Source organism: Ursus americanus, chromosome 18 (genome assembly GCF_024610735.1).
Source record: "Ursus americanus isolate L20-20 chromosome 18, mUrsAme1.1.p, whole genome shotgun sequence".
NCBI classification, from domain to species: Eukaryota; Metazoa; Chordata; class Mammalia; order Carnivora; family Ursidae; genus Ursus; species Ursus americanus.
Genome location: NC_142144.1, coordinates 6160519 through 6175772, shown reverse-complemented (window position 1 = coordinate 6175772; position 15254 = coordinate 6160519). Strand labels below are relative to the sequence as shown.

The following is a 15254-nucleotide window of genomic DNA, read 5'->3' as shown; positions in this document are numbered from 1 at the left end:
ATGTCCTTTCCTCTCCTAGCCCGACAGCCTCCCAGGGAGCCGTGGACACACAGCTGGTTGGGGCGCTCCCTCTTCTAGAGCAGATCTGAAGCACGCTGTCAGCCCTTCACGGCAGCATGGCAAAAAGGCCACTGGCTGTGCTACCAGAAGACCTGGATTTGAGTTCCAGCTCTGTTGTGCCATTTCTGCCAGTCACGAATGTCACCAGGAAGTGGAGAAGAACCCATTCTATTGTGTTTGTAAGAGTCATCTTTTTTTTAAAAGATTTTTATTGATTTATTTGAAAAAGAGAGAGAGAGCAGAGAGGGAGAGGGAGAAGCAGACTCCCCACTGAGTGGAGAGCCTGACGTGGGGCTTGATCCCAGGACCCTAAGATCATGACCTGAGCCAAAGGCAGATGCTTCACCGACTGAGACAACCAGGTGCCCCAAGAACCATCTTTTCAAAAATAAGAACACTCACTAAGCAGAGTCAGAGGAGCCAAAAGGGAAAGCTCTGAAGGAGAGAGATTGGTCCTCATGGTTTGACCTCAAGGAGCACCTTATCTACAGCTAACTGCCCATGAAGACGTTGACACCGTTTAACCTGGCATCCTTCGCTGTAAGTTAAAGCACGTCACTCAATGGAAACAAAAACACGCATGCGAACACACACAGCCCTAAGAGACACCCAGCTCCAGCCCCGGGACGAGCCTGCCCGCATTGCTGCCTCCAGCCTCCTGGTCTGGAGTAAAATGTGTAATGGTCCCCCTCCCCAAGGGGTGCTGTGAAGATGAAACGTAAAGCCTACTAGATATTAGTTAGTATAATCCCTAAAAATGAAGACTTGAGGCCAAACAATTAAATAGCCGATATAATCAGAATAATTTTTAAAGTCACAGTGTATCGACAGACAACATAATGCCACATTATGCAGTCATTCAAAATAATGGTAAATATTATGTAGAAAAAAAGCAAAAATGTTCACGATGCAGTCTATGAAAACACCACAAATACGCATTTACGTACAGATATTCTTTCTTTCTAGAATTTTAAAAGGTTTCCCAATTTCCTAAAATGTCATTTTAATGTAATTACAAAGTGCTTCAAGAGAGCATGGTGTTTGTAGTTCTTCCCAGGAGAACCTCTGACTCAGATGTGTGCTTGTAATTCTCCCTAAAATAAAAGGAACACTACGTATTGCAAGATATTATTTCATGTGTATCTGTATCACCTATAATTTACTCTATAAATTACTATAATTTCTGATAAAAAAAGGAACAGGATTCAAACTACAGATATGACGGACCGTACAAAAGACGCATGATTAGCAGTGAGTGAATAAAACAAAAGGACCCAATCATAACACAAAAAGAAATACAAGGATACTCCCCTAGCGACACAAAGTCTAAGAACGAAATTGAGTCTGAGACTGCTTCTCTCTACTTCCTAATTCTTTCTGCCGCCCTGGCACTCTTCCAGGTGCTTGTGATACGACAGTAGCCAAGAAAATTCTTGCCCTTGAGGAGCTTAATTCTAGTGTGAGATGAAAGAAAACAACCAAGTATATAAAATGTTAGATGCTGGTAAGCACTATGGAAAAACAGTAAAGCAGGGAAGGTGGTGGGAATGAGGAAGGGAAGGAGAGGAGGGACTTGGTCATTTAAAATAAGGTAGACAAGACAGACCTCGAGAAGACGATATTCCTGAGAAGTCCGCAAGTGAGCTCTGCAAATATCTGAGGGAACAGCTTCCAAGGAGAGAATAGCCAATGCAAAGGCCCTGAGGCAGGATCACACACGGGGCGAGATTGAGGAGCAGCAAGGGGGCCATGTGGTTGGAGGAGAGGCATTCGAAAAAGTAACAGGAAGCCAGGTTATATGGGTTCCTATTTCATGATTCATTCCAGAAACAGAATTTATATTCTGTACTAAGGTAAATGCAGAGAGTTCTTGTTTAGGGTGTTGGCTAAATTTCTAAGCTATATGGGTGGATGAAGGTCAGTCAAGAGACACAAAGCACTGAACAAAGAAACAAACAGGAAGAAGGTATAAACTTTGCAAGGTTGAGGGAAGTTCAAGAACCCAGGGAAGCAGTCCAATATCATGGTCAGATTTACTGTATTTACTTTATGATTATATTAGGCATTTGTGCTTCATTCTGAAGTATTCTGTGTCACTGCTTCCTTTCCATCCTAAAAAAGATCTTCTTTAATGAATGGTCTGAAAGATGCTGTCATCTAATTTGGGGCTTACTAGTGCAGGGTTTCTCAGTCTGGGCACTACGGACATTACGGGCCAGGTAATTCTTCATTGAGGAGGCTGTCCTGTGCATTGTAGAATGTTCAACAGTATCTCTGGTTCTACCCACCAGATGCCAATGGCAACCCCCCCACCCCACCCGCCACTAATCCCCTAGACAACCAAAACTATCTCCAGATACTGGCAAGTGTTGCCGGGGTGGGAAGAAAAATTGTGCCCAGTTGAGATCCACAGCTCTAATGTGAATAGATAAAAATTTCATCTCGGTTTATGAACCTGTGTGTGTGTGTGTGTGTGTGTGTGTGTGTGTGTGTGTGTGTTTTCCCAAACGAACGGGTTGATCTTAAGGCATGTATCTGTTTTTAACTACTAAACATACCCAAAGCCATGTGCTACCTAATTATAGCTTAGAAAGAAGTAAACGTCTCAGATGTTCCAAATACCTGCATGTCTCAGGGCCTTTGCACTGGCTGCTACCTCTATTGCTTGTCCCAGGCAACTCCTCCTCATACTTCGAGTCTTGTTAAAATGTTAGCTGTGAAGGGTCCTGGGAAGCTTCTCCCTGATCCTGAGCACGAGCATGTTAGGTATTCCTATCATCTCCTCCTAGTGCACCTGTACTCATACTTTGTAGCAATAATCACAATTGCAATTAAATAACTATTTTGGTCATTATTATTTAGTATCTCGTTCGTTTCAACAGGAACCCCATCTTCCCTACTGGCTCCTGCAGCTCCAGAGCCCCAGAAGAATTATGGCAGACTCGAACTTAAATGAAAAAAGTATTATCATGGGCCAGATTTCGTACTTTATTACTAACAAATTATGATGCACTGCATAAGCGATCAGAGAACAATGACACAGACCACAGCTTAGAAATAAATCTTTTAGGACGAAACCCTGACTATGAATATACTTGGTGTGAGTGTGCATTTTTCTCCTTTGTTAACAATAAGAGCTATGAAAAGATGATAACAAAGGCAGGAGGAACCAAAAGGGCCTCTTCATTGGATGATGAAGGAGCCAGAGAGCAGAGGAGAGGGAACTGAGAATCAACTTTCTGGCTTTTGAGAACACATTATAAGCATTTACTTTAACCCTATTTATTCCACACCGCATATACTATCTTACATTGCTTACTCCTTTTATGCCTGACATCCGGAAATATATTTAAATTCCTCAAAGGGATTAGTATCCTGGGGGTCCTCAGATAAGTTTCAGTGTCTGAGGGACCCTAGTAAAGACCTAGAAACACCTTCTAAGCACAGGGTCCGTGACTTTTATACAATTCAGTTCAAGACCCACCATCTTATACGATGTATTTAATTTAAAAGCTTCTAGGGATATTCCCATTATCCCTGATCCATCCCTTAGAAGAAAAAACAAATTTTTGTTACCGATTTCCTCTCCTGCTTCAGCTCCTGGACGTAGCGGGCTAACTCCACAGTGATGTTCGAGGTCATGTTCTCGGAGATAACTTCATGCTGCCCAGCATAATCGTTCATTTCGTTCAGGGTGGAAAGGAAGGCTTTACAAGCCGTATACCTACAGAAATGAACACACAGCACTCTTTTTCAAACAAGGCCCTGTCCGTTCTAACACTGTATGTGCTGACAAAATAGTAATTAAAACCACGTTAATGTGCATCGACGTCCCATAGGATCCTGACAGTTCATTACTCATAAGAGTGTTCTAGTCAAAATGGCTCAGAATTAATTACAACTGAAACACTTTGCATTTTGTGATACTGAATCACTCTCTAAGGCAGTATTTGGCTTTGTTAATACCTGGTCCAAATAGGACCCAAATACCGATACATGCTATAGACACAAATGCAATGGATGTTTAGATCTAAATTAGAATACTTTTGGGCCGTCCATGGTAAGGTGCCTAAGTTGCTAACTGAAATAGACATATTTCTCAATGAAAGACACTCCTGATATTACAAAAGTAAATCAAGACTGTGGAATGCATAATCCACACTTCCTGTATTTGCTTAGATTATATTCTAAGCTTTTTCCAATTACCTTAATTGAAACAATCTGGAGTAGGTCTAGTGACTCAGCATAAGTTAGTTGAGTAGGGTTTTTACTGTTCTCGCTGCCAATTTAAAAACTAGCACAGATATGAGTGGGGAATGCAGCTTATTTTTGCAGATTTCCTTTCTCCTTTCCTTCATCATCATCACAACAGGCATAAAGGTATCAGCACCTAATTAAACAGACCTGTATTCTTCTTCCTCCTTCGAGTTCTTTTTAGGTTGGTATTTCTTTGCGAGGTTCCTAAAACAAAAATGCAGACATGTCACCTTCTATTGAAAGATGATTGAGAAATCAGGAATGAAAGATGAAGTCAGTGCTTTTGCATATAAGTTAAAAAAAAATCATAAAATGACCGCAGTTGAAATCCATTTATTTCCTTCCTTTTTTTTTTTTAAAGTCATCTCTACACCCAACATGGGGCTGGAACTCACGACTCCGAGGTCAAGAGTCACATGCTCTTCCCACTGAGCCAGCCCGGCACCCTGCTTCCTTCCATCTTTCTGCGTGGGTGATAAATCTCTGGTTAGGAAGAACTTGCATTGCTTTGGCTCTTTTACCTCAAAGGTAGAGCACATAAGAACACAAAGGGGCACTAGCTGGTGCTAACCTGGCTGTTACAACCTGACTTTAATTGGAGAATATAGACCATGTGCATACACACAGCAGATTTCGTATGTAGCAATGAGCTGAGGGCGAGTTCCCCTCCAGGCTACTGTTCCCTCCTGATTATCTTCACAAGGATCCAAGGAAAGCACGTGGACTACGTCCAAATGTTCAAATTAAAAATCCAAGTGCCAGGCGCCTGGGTGGCGCAGTGGGTTAAGCGTCCGACTCTTGGTTTTGGTCATGATCTCTGGGTCCTGGAATCGAGCCCTGCGTCAGGCTCCGCACTCAGCGGGGAGTCGCTTGGGATTCTCTCCCTCTCCCTCTGCCCCTCCCACTCGTACTCTCTAAAATAAATAAATAAATCTTAAAAAAAAAAAAAATCCAAGTGCCAAGGGCATGTTATCAAGGCTGTGTGGCTGTTGCCCCAAAGAGCTAATGGAAGGGAAAGGAATTTGGGGGCTGTTCATGCTAAGACATTTAATTAGGAGGACTTTTAACCTCGAGCAAGTTTGCACTGAACGCACTCAGAGGAGACAAAATCACTCACATTTCTCTTCCTAATCTCACCTCTGGGTCAAGAATCCAGATAATCTCTACATTTAACATGCTTAAATTTACACAAAAACCAGGAGGTAAGCCTGAAAGAAGCAAAACTCACATGAGTCCCACCGGCTGATTTCTTGTGGGACCTGACTTTGGTGGCTGTAGTTTAGGGAAATAGCTAGGAGAGGCTGACTAATGGTCCACGGTGGGGGGTCCTCACTTGACCACATCTCAGTATTCACTTCCCTGTTTATCCTGTTTCTATTCCTCTTTCCTAGTACCTACTTTCATTATTTCACATTTTCTTTTACTGCCCTTGAATCTACAGATTCGTCTAGAAAAAAATGTGCCATCATAAGTTTACAATTTTGATCATGGTACATTTTACATACAAAGTAGACATGATTTCATCTCTAACAGGTGTTCCTAGATGATATGAGGCAACGGACTTGAGTACAAAGGACATTGCTCTGGGATGGCATGACCCCAGACAAATGAATGGGCAAGTGTGTGAGTCCAGCTCCTCATCTGTGAGTTCAAGGGGTTCGATGAAATGACCTCTATTGCCCCTTCAAGTTTTCAGAGGGAATATGTAACACCCAACAGAATATTGATTGTTGTGATTTACGATGAAGATATGGGGACACCTCGGTGGCTCAGTCGGTTAAGCATCTGGTTTAGGCTCAGGTCAGGATCCCAGGGTCCTGGGATTGAGTCCTGCATCAGGCTCTCTGATCAGCAGGGAACCTGCTTCTCCCTCTGTCTGCTGCTCCCCCTGCATGTGCTCTCTCTCTCTGACAAGTCAGTAAATAAAATCTTTTAAAAATAAAATAAATAAAATAAAATGAAGATATGAAGGGCACCTGGCTGGCTCAGTGAGTGAAGCATGCAACTCTTGATCTCGGGGTACATGAGTTCAAGCCCCACATTGGGCATAGAGCCGATGTAAAATAATGATAATAATGCTAATAATAATAATAATAATGATATAAAAGTCAAATGAAGACACGAGTATATGACGATTTCAAAATTATAATTAATTTTTAACTATTAATTATAATTAACAACTGATGAAAGGAGAATGTTCCTGCTTGAAGGTTGCTCTTGTGTGACCTACTTTGATAAACCACATCATATTTTCTCTGCTGATACTCTCAATGCATAGTACAGTTTACCTAAGAAATCTAGATCCAAAGAATGCTGAAAAACACCACTTCCTTTAAAAATGTGGCTTAGGGGCGCCTGGCTGGCTCAGTTGGTGGAGCGTGCGACTCTCGATCTCGGGGTTGTGAGGTCAAGCCCCCACAATGGGTATACAGATTACTTAAAAATACAATCTTTTAAACAAACAAACAAATAAATAAATAAACATGACTTAAAGAAAAAAAATAACGCAAAGGAGAGAAATCTTGTTTGTTGAAAGCACAGTACAGGGGCGCCTGGGTGGCTCAGTCGGTTAAGCGTCTGCCTTTGGCTCAGGTCACAATCCCAGAGTCCTGGGATCAAGTCCTACATTGGGCTCCCTGCTCAGTGGGGAGCCTGCTTCTCTGTCCCTCCTCTGGCTGGTGCTTTCTCTCTTTCTCTCAAATACATAAATAAAATCTTCAAAAACATTGATAAAAAAGAAGAAAGCACTGTACAGTTCTTTGAGTTGGTTTACCACAGTCTCTCCTTTAAAAGGTAGATTTAGTAAAAACAGTCCATCCTACTTCCAGGTGGCGGGGATAGAAAGGGGAACGAACACATGGAAAGCAGACGACTATATAACCAATAGGTCCTTTTCCACATATACGTAGAGTAGCATATAAGGGATACTGGAGTATTAAAAAGCCTAGCGGCTGCATGTTAATCTTTTAAATTTATTTTTTGGTAGAGAGGAAGAGGAGCAGGAGGAGGGGCAGAGGGAGAGGGAGAGAGAATCTTAAACACTCTCCATGCCCAGCGAGGAGACCGACGTGGGGCTCGATCTCACGATCCTGAGATCATGACCTGAGCTGAAATCGAGAGTCAGACGTTTAGCCGACTCAGCCCCCCACGCACCTCCCGCATGTGAGATATTTTTAATGCATGGTTTGAAATATTAACCATTTCATAAATGGTTTCCAAAAACCCACTTCATATTTGAAAAAAATAAATTAAAAAAATCAATAAATCCACATTTCATTTCTAGCTTCCAGTCCTAAGCCTTCATAAAAATAACTTAAATTGTATATCCAGTTGAAGGAAACATAGTTTGAATAGAGGCAGGTAAAACCAGCACTCTTTTTAGTTCCTTCGTACCGGTCCAATCCTAAACAGGGTTAAAGACCACGGGGGATATTCTGTTGTGGGTGACAGCCTGCGGAGACCATCACATTGTGACGAATGAGTCTCACTTTGACCACGTTAGCATATAAAGCATTCAAAATGCTTCTTAAAAGCACCAATGAATAATTCACTCTATAAATGCCAGTAGAAAACTAAAAGCTTAAGAGGTCTGGAAGGGAAAATCAGGATTTTTCTCTCAGGGACCACTAGAAAGAAAGATCAACTTTCATTTCCATTCTCTTGGAGATGGGCTTTCTTGCCCCATTTTGTAGGATAAGGTTACTTAAAAACCAAGCAAGAAAATAAACCACAAAGAGCAGCTTTAAATTTATGGGATCTTTCTGAGAAATTTTAAGTCTTTTATATATTAAACTTGCTCTTCAGACAGGCTAATTAAAAGGTAAGAGAAAAATATAATCCTCTCATAAGGATACTGGATTTAAACTTGGTTGATCTGAAGAGCCACAGGGAAGCTTTTAAAAAGGAGATACCTGGGCCCGGTTCCAGGCCCTCTGAAATGGAAGGTCCAGGGTTGGGTCCAGGAATGTTGTGTTTTTTTCTTTCTTTCTCACCACAAGGTTTCCGGATAAAGACAGCAGAATAAAATTCGACCAGGGAATTGTGCTTTCCTAGCAAGAGGTGAGAAGTAAAAGCCAGGACAATTTTCGACAGCAGAAGACAAGCCAATGAAGACAGAAGCATAACTTCAGTCTGCGCACTTTGAGAAGTGGCGACCGCGGTAAGGGACAGGAGATTCCAGGACCACATGGGGGATGCTGCCCCCACCCTCACTGCCGCTTCGGTGGGGTGGGTTAGGAATAAGCCCACAAAACCCTGAAGATCAATTTCGACGATAGTAAACTGAGGGGTGAGTGAGCAGTCAGGGAACAGGAACAGGAAAGCTCTGAGAAGAAGACACGAAAGCCGACCACCCAGGTGCCAGAATTCGGGCAGGAGCAGGGGTCACCACCTGGATCCTCTCTCTCCAGGGATCCAAGCTGGATGCCTGCGGGAGATCATCCCCAACCTAGGCATTCCAAAGGAACAGGAGAAATCTTTGACCTAGCGGAGTAAACTCTCAAACAGAACCTCTAACAAAGTTCCGGAACACACTCAGAGTCTCAAAGACAAAATGTACAAAACGAGGCCCTTTGCCTCACCCTTACCCCATAACGGAGCTCAGAGGGAAAGACCAACAGTACTAGAAGCACGGCCAGGAAGGCTCACCTACCCTCTGTCAGAACCAACAGCAGCACTGGTGCTGCGGCCGTGGGTAAGAAAAGCAGGCTTAGGAAGTGTGTGGGCCTTAACTCATTAAGTCCCCTTAACATCCTTAGAAGGGAGGAATTACTATTTTTTTTTAAGCTGGAGGAGAGGCAGAGGCAGAGGGAGAAGCAGACTTCCCGCTGAGCAGAGAGCCCCATGATGTGGGGCTGGATCCCAGGACCCTGGGATCATGACCTGAGCTGAAGGCAGTTGCTTCACTGACTGAGCCACCCAGGCGCCCCAGTAGGAATTACTATTTTTTTTCTTTAAAGATTTTATTGATTTATTTGACAGAGAGAGACAGCCAGCGAGAGAGGGAACACAAGCAGGGGGAGTGGGAGAGGAAGAAGCAGGCTCCCAGCGGAGGAGCCTGATGTGGGGCTCGATCCCAGAACGCCGGGATCACGCCCTAAGCTGAAGGCAGACGCTTAACGACTGAGCCACCCAGGCACCCCCGGGGGGAATTACTATTATTCACATTTTCCAGATGAAAAAGATGAAGCACAGACAGTATTTGTCCCAAGTTGTGTTACTATTGAACGGAAGAAAAAGAATGCATTCCAGTTACTGGGACTCTAGTGTCTGTTCTCTCAAGCACTTCACTGAACTGCCCATACTAAACATGAGTGAGGTAAAAAGATCTGATATGTAATACAGAAGAAAAGGAGGGAAGGTGGGAAGGAAGGAAGGATGGAGGAAGGAAGGAGAAGAAGGAAGGAAGGAAGAAAGAAGGAAGAAGGAAGGAAGGAAGGAAAAAAGGAAGGAAGGAAGGAGCAAGAGGGGAAGAGGGAGGAAGGGAGGAAGGGAAGAAAGGTAGGTTGGGAGGAAGGAAGGAAAGGAGGGAGGGAGGGAATGACCAAAAACAACAACAACAACAACAACAACAAACAAACAAATCTGGAAAAAAGAAGGAAAAGAAGCAAAAGCAAACTCCTCCAGAATATTTTACACTACAGACAAACTTAATAAAAACACAAAGCCAATGAAGCAAAGAATTCCCAGACCATGGGCTAAATAGACTGCAAAGTTAAGGAAATGAACGAAGAACTAAAGCACACCACTACAGAACTAATAAATAAAGTGGGCTGGATATCAAATTTAACAAAAGAAAGCTCTGAGATAATCAAATAAGGAAAGCAACTAACAAAAGCAGAAAAAAAGATTACCTAAAGAATAAGACGCTTTAACTAAGGAAAACTCATAGCTCTGAAGTATATAAACCCAGTAAGCAGTACAGAAAAAATATTGAGATGTAATGGAAGAAAGTTACTCTGAAATAAATGAAGAATTCAGTCTGTGTATGAACGGGCTCTAAGGAAACTGACAAAGAATGGTCAACAACAAGGCTTCGCTTGGTGATGTTATCAAACTGCTAAATGAAACAAAACATTCTCCACGTATATAATCAAACAAGCAAGTCACCTACAAAGACAAAAAAATCTGGCTGGCCCCAGACTTTTCCACCAAAAAAATCAATCAATCAATCAATCAATCAATGCAGCAACAAAGTTTGGAGAGAACGAAAATATGACTGGAAAACAGCCAGGTCAAATTATTATCAAGTATGGGGGCATTTTCAAACAGGAACAAACCCCAGGGATTACTCCACAAACTCTCATTAGGGAGGGAAATATTCATATTTCTCTTGATGCCAAGAAACAAGTGGAGAGGCTGTGGCAGAAGGAATGGTGGTGAGCATACATTTATATTCAAATACAGAATTAAGGGGCACCTGGGTGGCTCAGCTGGTTAAGCATTTGACTCTTGGCTTTGGCTTGGGTCATGATCTCAGGGTCATGGGATCCGGCCCATCATCGGGCTCTGGACTCAGCACAGAGTCTGCTTGAGATTCTCTCTCTCCCTCTGCCCCTCCCCTACCGTGCACATACACACACACACTCTCTCTAATAAACAAACAAATAAATAAATAAATAAATAAACAAACAAATAAACGCAGAATTAAGACAAATTAACTGTGGGACCGTGTTACAGACCAAATTATATAACTCAACTAGAAGAGGAAGCAAAACATGTAAATATTATTTTCTTTATCTTACTTAGCAGTGAGTCAATTGAGCTTGCTTAAAATTATATACGTGGAGTTAAAAAAAAAAACAGTAACGACATCCTACAAGTTATTTATAATCTTTCTGCTAAATCTTATAAGAGTTTAATATTTATGGTTCAGCAAATCCTTCAGTTTCATTTGTATGTCTTTTTTATGGTGAAAGTAAATGTAAGTTGAATTCCTTGTATATACAATATGCAATATATTTTATAAAATGGTTTCTACATAGTTACCTTTTATTGACAATGAACTCCAATTAAAAAAAAAAAAAAGAGTTGACCAGGACATGAGTGGTTCATTAAAAGGAAAGTATAAATGGCTCAAATGTATAAAAACAGGCTCAACCTCATTGATAATAAGAGAAACACAAACTAAGGCTCAGACTCTGCAATTTCTACTTATCACATTGGCAAAGATAAGAAAAGCTCAGTACCAAGGAGCGCTGAGGGTCAAGGTAGGTAGCACTGCCCCACGCCCTGGTATGAGCCGTAAGGGTCACAGCCTCAGAGTGGCAACTTGTTGAACTCCACCAGAATCAGAGCACTACTTTTAGGAACTCTGTCTCTAGACAGGCTAGTCCAAGCGATTACTCAAGGTTATGCATTGCAACTTTGTTCCCAGTTGCAAACAATTGGAAACAATCAACACGGCCACCACAAAAATAATGAATCCTCGGAACAATCTCCAGGATGTAGAAAGACAAGGGCACACGGAACTGCTGGGGAAGCAAGGAAGAAAACACACCCTCATTTGCCTGTGTCGGCATAAAATTTCTCGAGAAGGATAAACAAGAGACTGATAACATTTATTGTCCCCAGGGACAAGGTTAAGAGAAGGAGGGACCCTTCACGGTAAACCGTTTTATACCTCTGGCATTATTAATCATACAAATTCATTATCTGGTCATAACAAATAATTTAGCTTCTTAAAAAAATCCAACAGTTGCTAAGGGCAATCAATAGTTGGTTCTCTAATATAGGTCATATGAAATGTTTTAAAATTTTATTAGGAATTTGATCTTACATTGCCTTGAAGAAATAGTAACTATAGCAAGGGTCAGTAAACTTTTCCCGTAAAGGGTCGGATAGTAAGTATTTCAGACTTGCAAGTAGGTCACGCTCAGGTGGTCCCCGTTGCAACTAGTCAATTGTAATTGTTTTCAGAAGCAGCCATAGACAATACATTAATGAATGGATGTGGCCGTGGTTCTATAAAACTTTATTTATAAAACCAGGCAGTGGATGGATTGGGACATAGGCTGTAGATTGCCAACCCCTACACCTACAGAAATCAAAGCCCCAATGATCATCCATTGCTTCTAAAATAAGTTAGCATTATTTTTCCTCTAATGCTGAAAAAAACAAAAATGATTTAATGCCAGAAGTCTCTCCAAAAAGATCATGTTGCTTTTTCAACATCATACTGATATTTCAAGCAAGCATTTGTTGATCGTGCTTCAGTTACCCTGGCCTTTCCATTCCTTGAACATGTTTCCACCTCAGGACCTTTGCACTTGCTGGTTCCTTGGCCTGGAAGAGCTACCCCCCCACCCCAGATCTTGGCATGCCCACCCTCTCTCTTTGTCCTTCGGTTCTCAAGCAACAGGTTTTCCTTGGCCAGTCTAGCTAAGTAACCCCCACCCACCATGGTGTTCTGGCTTTACTTATCTGGGATGATAAATGTTATCTTTAAATGATTCAAATAAATGCTTATTTGCATTTGGGCTGTTTTCCACAGTGAGAAGGTGAGCTCCAAGGTGTCTCATTCATTAGGCTCCCCTGGTACTCTGTTGACACATTGTTGGTTGTTCTGTTTGTTGGTAAGCCCCCATCAGCTCTCACAGCCCCTGGTAAGCCCCCATCAGCTCTCACAGCCCGTGCAAACACACGATTCTCCTTGAAGCAGTGGGGACCAAACATCTTAGACCTGGACCTGTCGATTCACTCTTTCTACAGCTATTTACTGAGAACCTATCATGTATGAGGCACTGTTCCATGCTACCGGAATACAACTCCAAAACCCCTGCCCTTAAGCAGCGTCCATTCCAGCGGGGAGGAGGGGAAGGCAATGAGCAATAAATATGAAACATAAGAAAATTATAAAGAACGGTAGAAAGTTATCAGGGCTATGGAAAAACCATAAAGTACAGCGGGGGGATGAGGTAGGCCTCACTGAGCAGGGGACATCTGAGCCAAGACTTGAAGGGAGGCGAGGCGGTGGGCACGTGGATCAGGGAAGAACATACAGGTGATACGATTATGGGAAGGCGAGCCCTGGGGCGAGAGTGTGCCTGGGGTGTACGAGAAACAGCAAGGAGGTGGGTACGGTTAGAGCAGAGAGGAGGGAGAAGGAGGAAAGAGATGACGTCAGAGAGGTTGGGGGGTATGATCACATAGGGCTTTGTAGGACGTCCACACTAAGCATTCTGGATGTACGGAGTGAAATGGGGAGTTGTCGGCATTTTGAACAGAGTGCCCTGATTTGCTGCTTTGTGGAAAACAGACAGACAAGAGGAGATAAGAAGGGAATAAGGGAAACCAGTTAGAAGTCTCAGTAATAACCCAGGTGAGAGGTGATGGGGACTAGACCACAGTGATCAAGGTGGAGGTCATGAAAGGGGTCTGATTCTGGGTAAATTTGCAAAGTACAGTCACCGGGACTTCCTGATGGCTTAGACTGGGGACGGGGGTGGAGGAGTGGCAGAGAAAGAGGGGATTTCTGACCTAACAAGGAAGGAGGCAGCTGCCCTCAAGTGCATGGGGGAAAAGCTGGGCCGTGCAGATGCAGATTTAAGTGGACAGATTCGGTTTTGGACCCTTTCTATTTCAGATAGGCTTTAGGAGATAATGCATAATCTGTGTCGGAGTCCAGGACAGAGGTCTAGCTTGGAGGTACATACCTGTGAGCTATGGTCATGTGGATTATTTAAAGCCAGATGAGATCACCAAGGAAATACAGATCCAGAGGGGAAGATGACAGGGATTGGGCACTAGGGCACATCAGGTGAAGAGGCAGGAGGCAAAGGAGGAGCCAGCGAACGGGCTGAGAAGGAGCTCCCAGTGAGGTAGGAAGGAAGCCAGAAGACTGGAATTACAGAGGCCAAGCAAGGAGGGAGCATGCACCCCATCAAAACTGCTGATGGGTCAAGGATAATAATCCCTAGAGAAGAAAGAACTGAGGACGTGGGAGAGAGAACCACTGGGGCTGAGTTCCAGAGCCGGAGGGAGGGGAGACACCAAATGCACAAGAGGGGGGCCTGGATTTAGACAGAAGCATCTCGGGATGGGGGGCACAGAGGCTGAGAGTCTGAGGACGTTTTCTTCTGACTGCTTCAATGTTCTCAGTGATGAAGCAAGCAAGCGGCGAGGACGGGAGAGGAGGTCCTGGGTTTGCAGAAAGGGGAGAAACCGAGTCACTTCAGTGAGTGGAGAAGCAAATCGACAAAAGGATAGAAAGGATGCTTATGTACTGGCGTTGAGGACCCGGCTGAGGGCTCAGTATCAAGGAGGAGAAGACCAGTCTGAAGGGTTAGTAATGGTCTTGAAGGCATTTGTTCAATCACTCCTGATCTTGCCCATCGACTTCTCCCAGCAAGTACAAATTGAGATACCTCTTAGGGATGTAATGAAACAAATGTTAATAGTTAAATCTCTGGGGGTGTCTGGCTGCCTCAGTTGGTGGAACATGCAACTCTTGATCTAGGGGTTGTGTGTTTGAGCCCCATGTTGGACATAGAGCCTACCAAATATATATTTAGATCTCAGGAAAAGTACGTCTCAAGAGATTGCCATCAGAACCCTGACACGGATCCTCTATTTCAAGTTGTGAAACGTGACCCACAAGAGGGTAAAGCAGTCAGTGGAGAGCCATCATACTTTACCCTAAACCCATGTTGGATTTTGTATTCTTTTCCAATAGCTTCCCATTTTGTTCCTTGCATCCTCCATCCCTCACCCAGGATGATGGGAAAGGGCAAGAAGCCAGGTGCAATCCAGAGGGGGGGCTAAGAAAGCCCTTTCCCTTCATGACACAGAACCGAGCAGACACTTGCCAAGTGCTGAATTAATGGCATCTAATCACAAACCTCCCGAGGAAAACAAGATGGCGACCAAGTTTCCAGACAAGACGAGTGCAAGCTCATAGAAGAAGAAAGACAACAAACAGATAAATCCATAAGGTGAGA

The 15254-nt window shown here is 43.1% G+C and overlaps 1 protein-coding gene across 11 annotated transcripts in view; it reads right to left on the bottom strand.

The window, feature by feature from the left end:
* FNBP1 (formin binding protein 1) overlaps positions 1-15254 on the bottom strand; it is a 134029-nt gene that overhangs the window by 68591 nt on the left and 50184 nt on the right. For all 11 annotated transcript variants that reach the window (XM_045771266.2, XM_087869276.1, XM_045771261.2 and 8 more), the window contains exons 3-4: positions 4465-4521; positions 3637-3784 (exon numbers count right to left, since the gene is read on the bottom strand). In XM_045771266.2, the coding sequence (XP_045627222.1) occupies positions 3637-3784; positions 4465-4521 (205 nt within the window). The remainder of the gene's footprint in view (positions 1-3636; positions 3785-4464; positions 4522-15254) is intronic.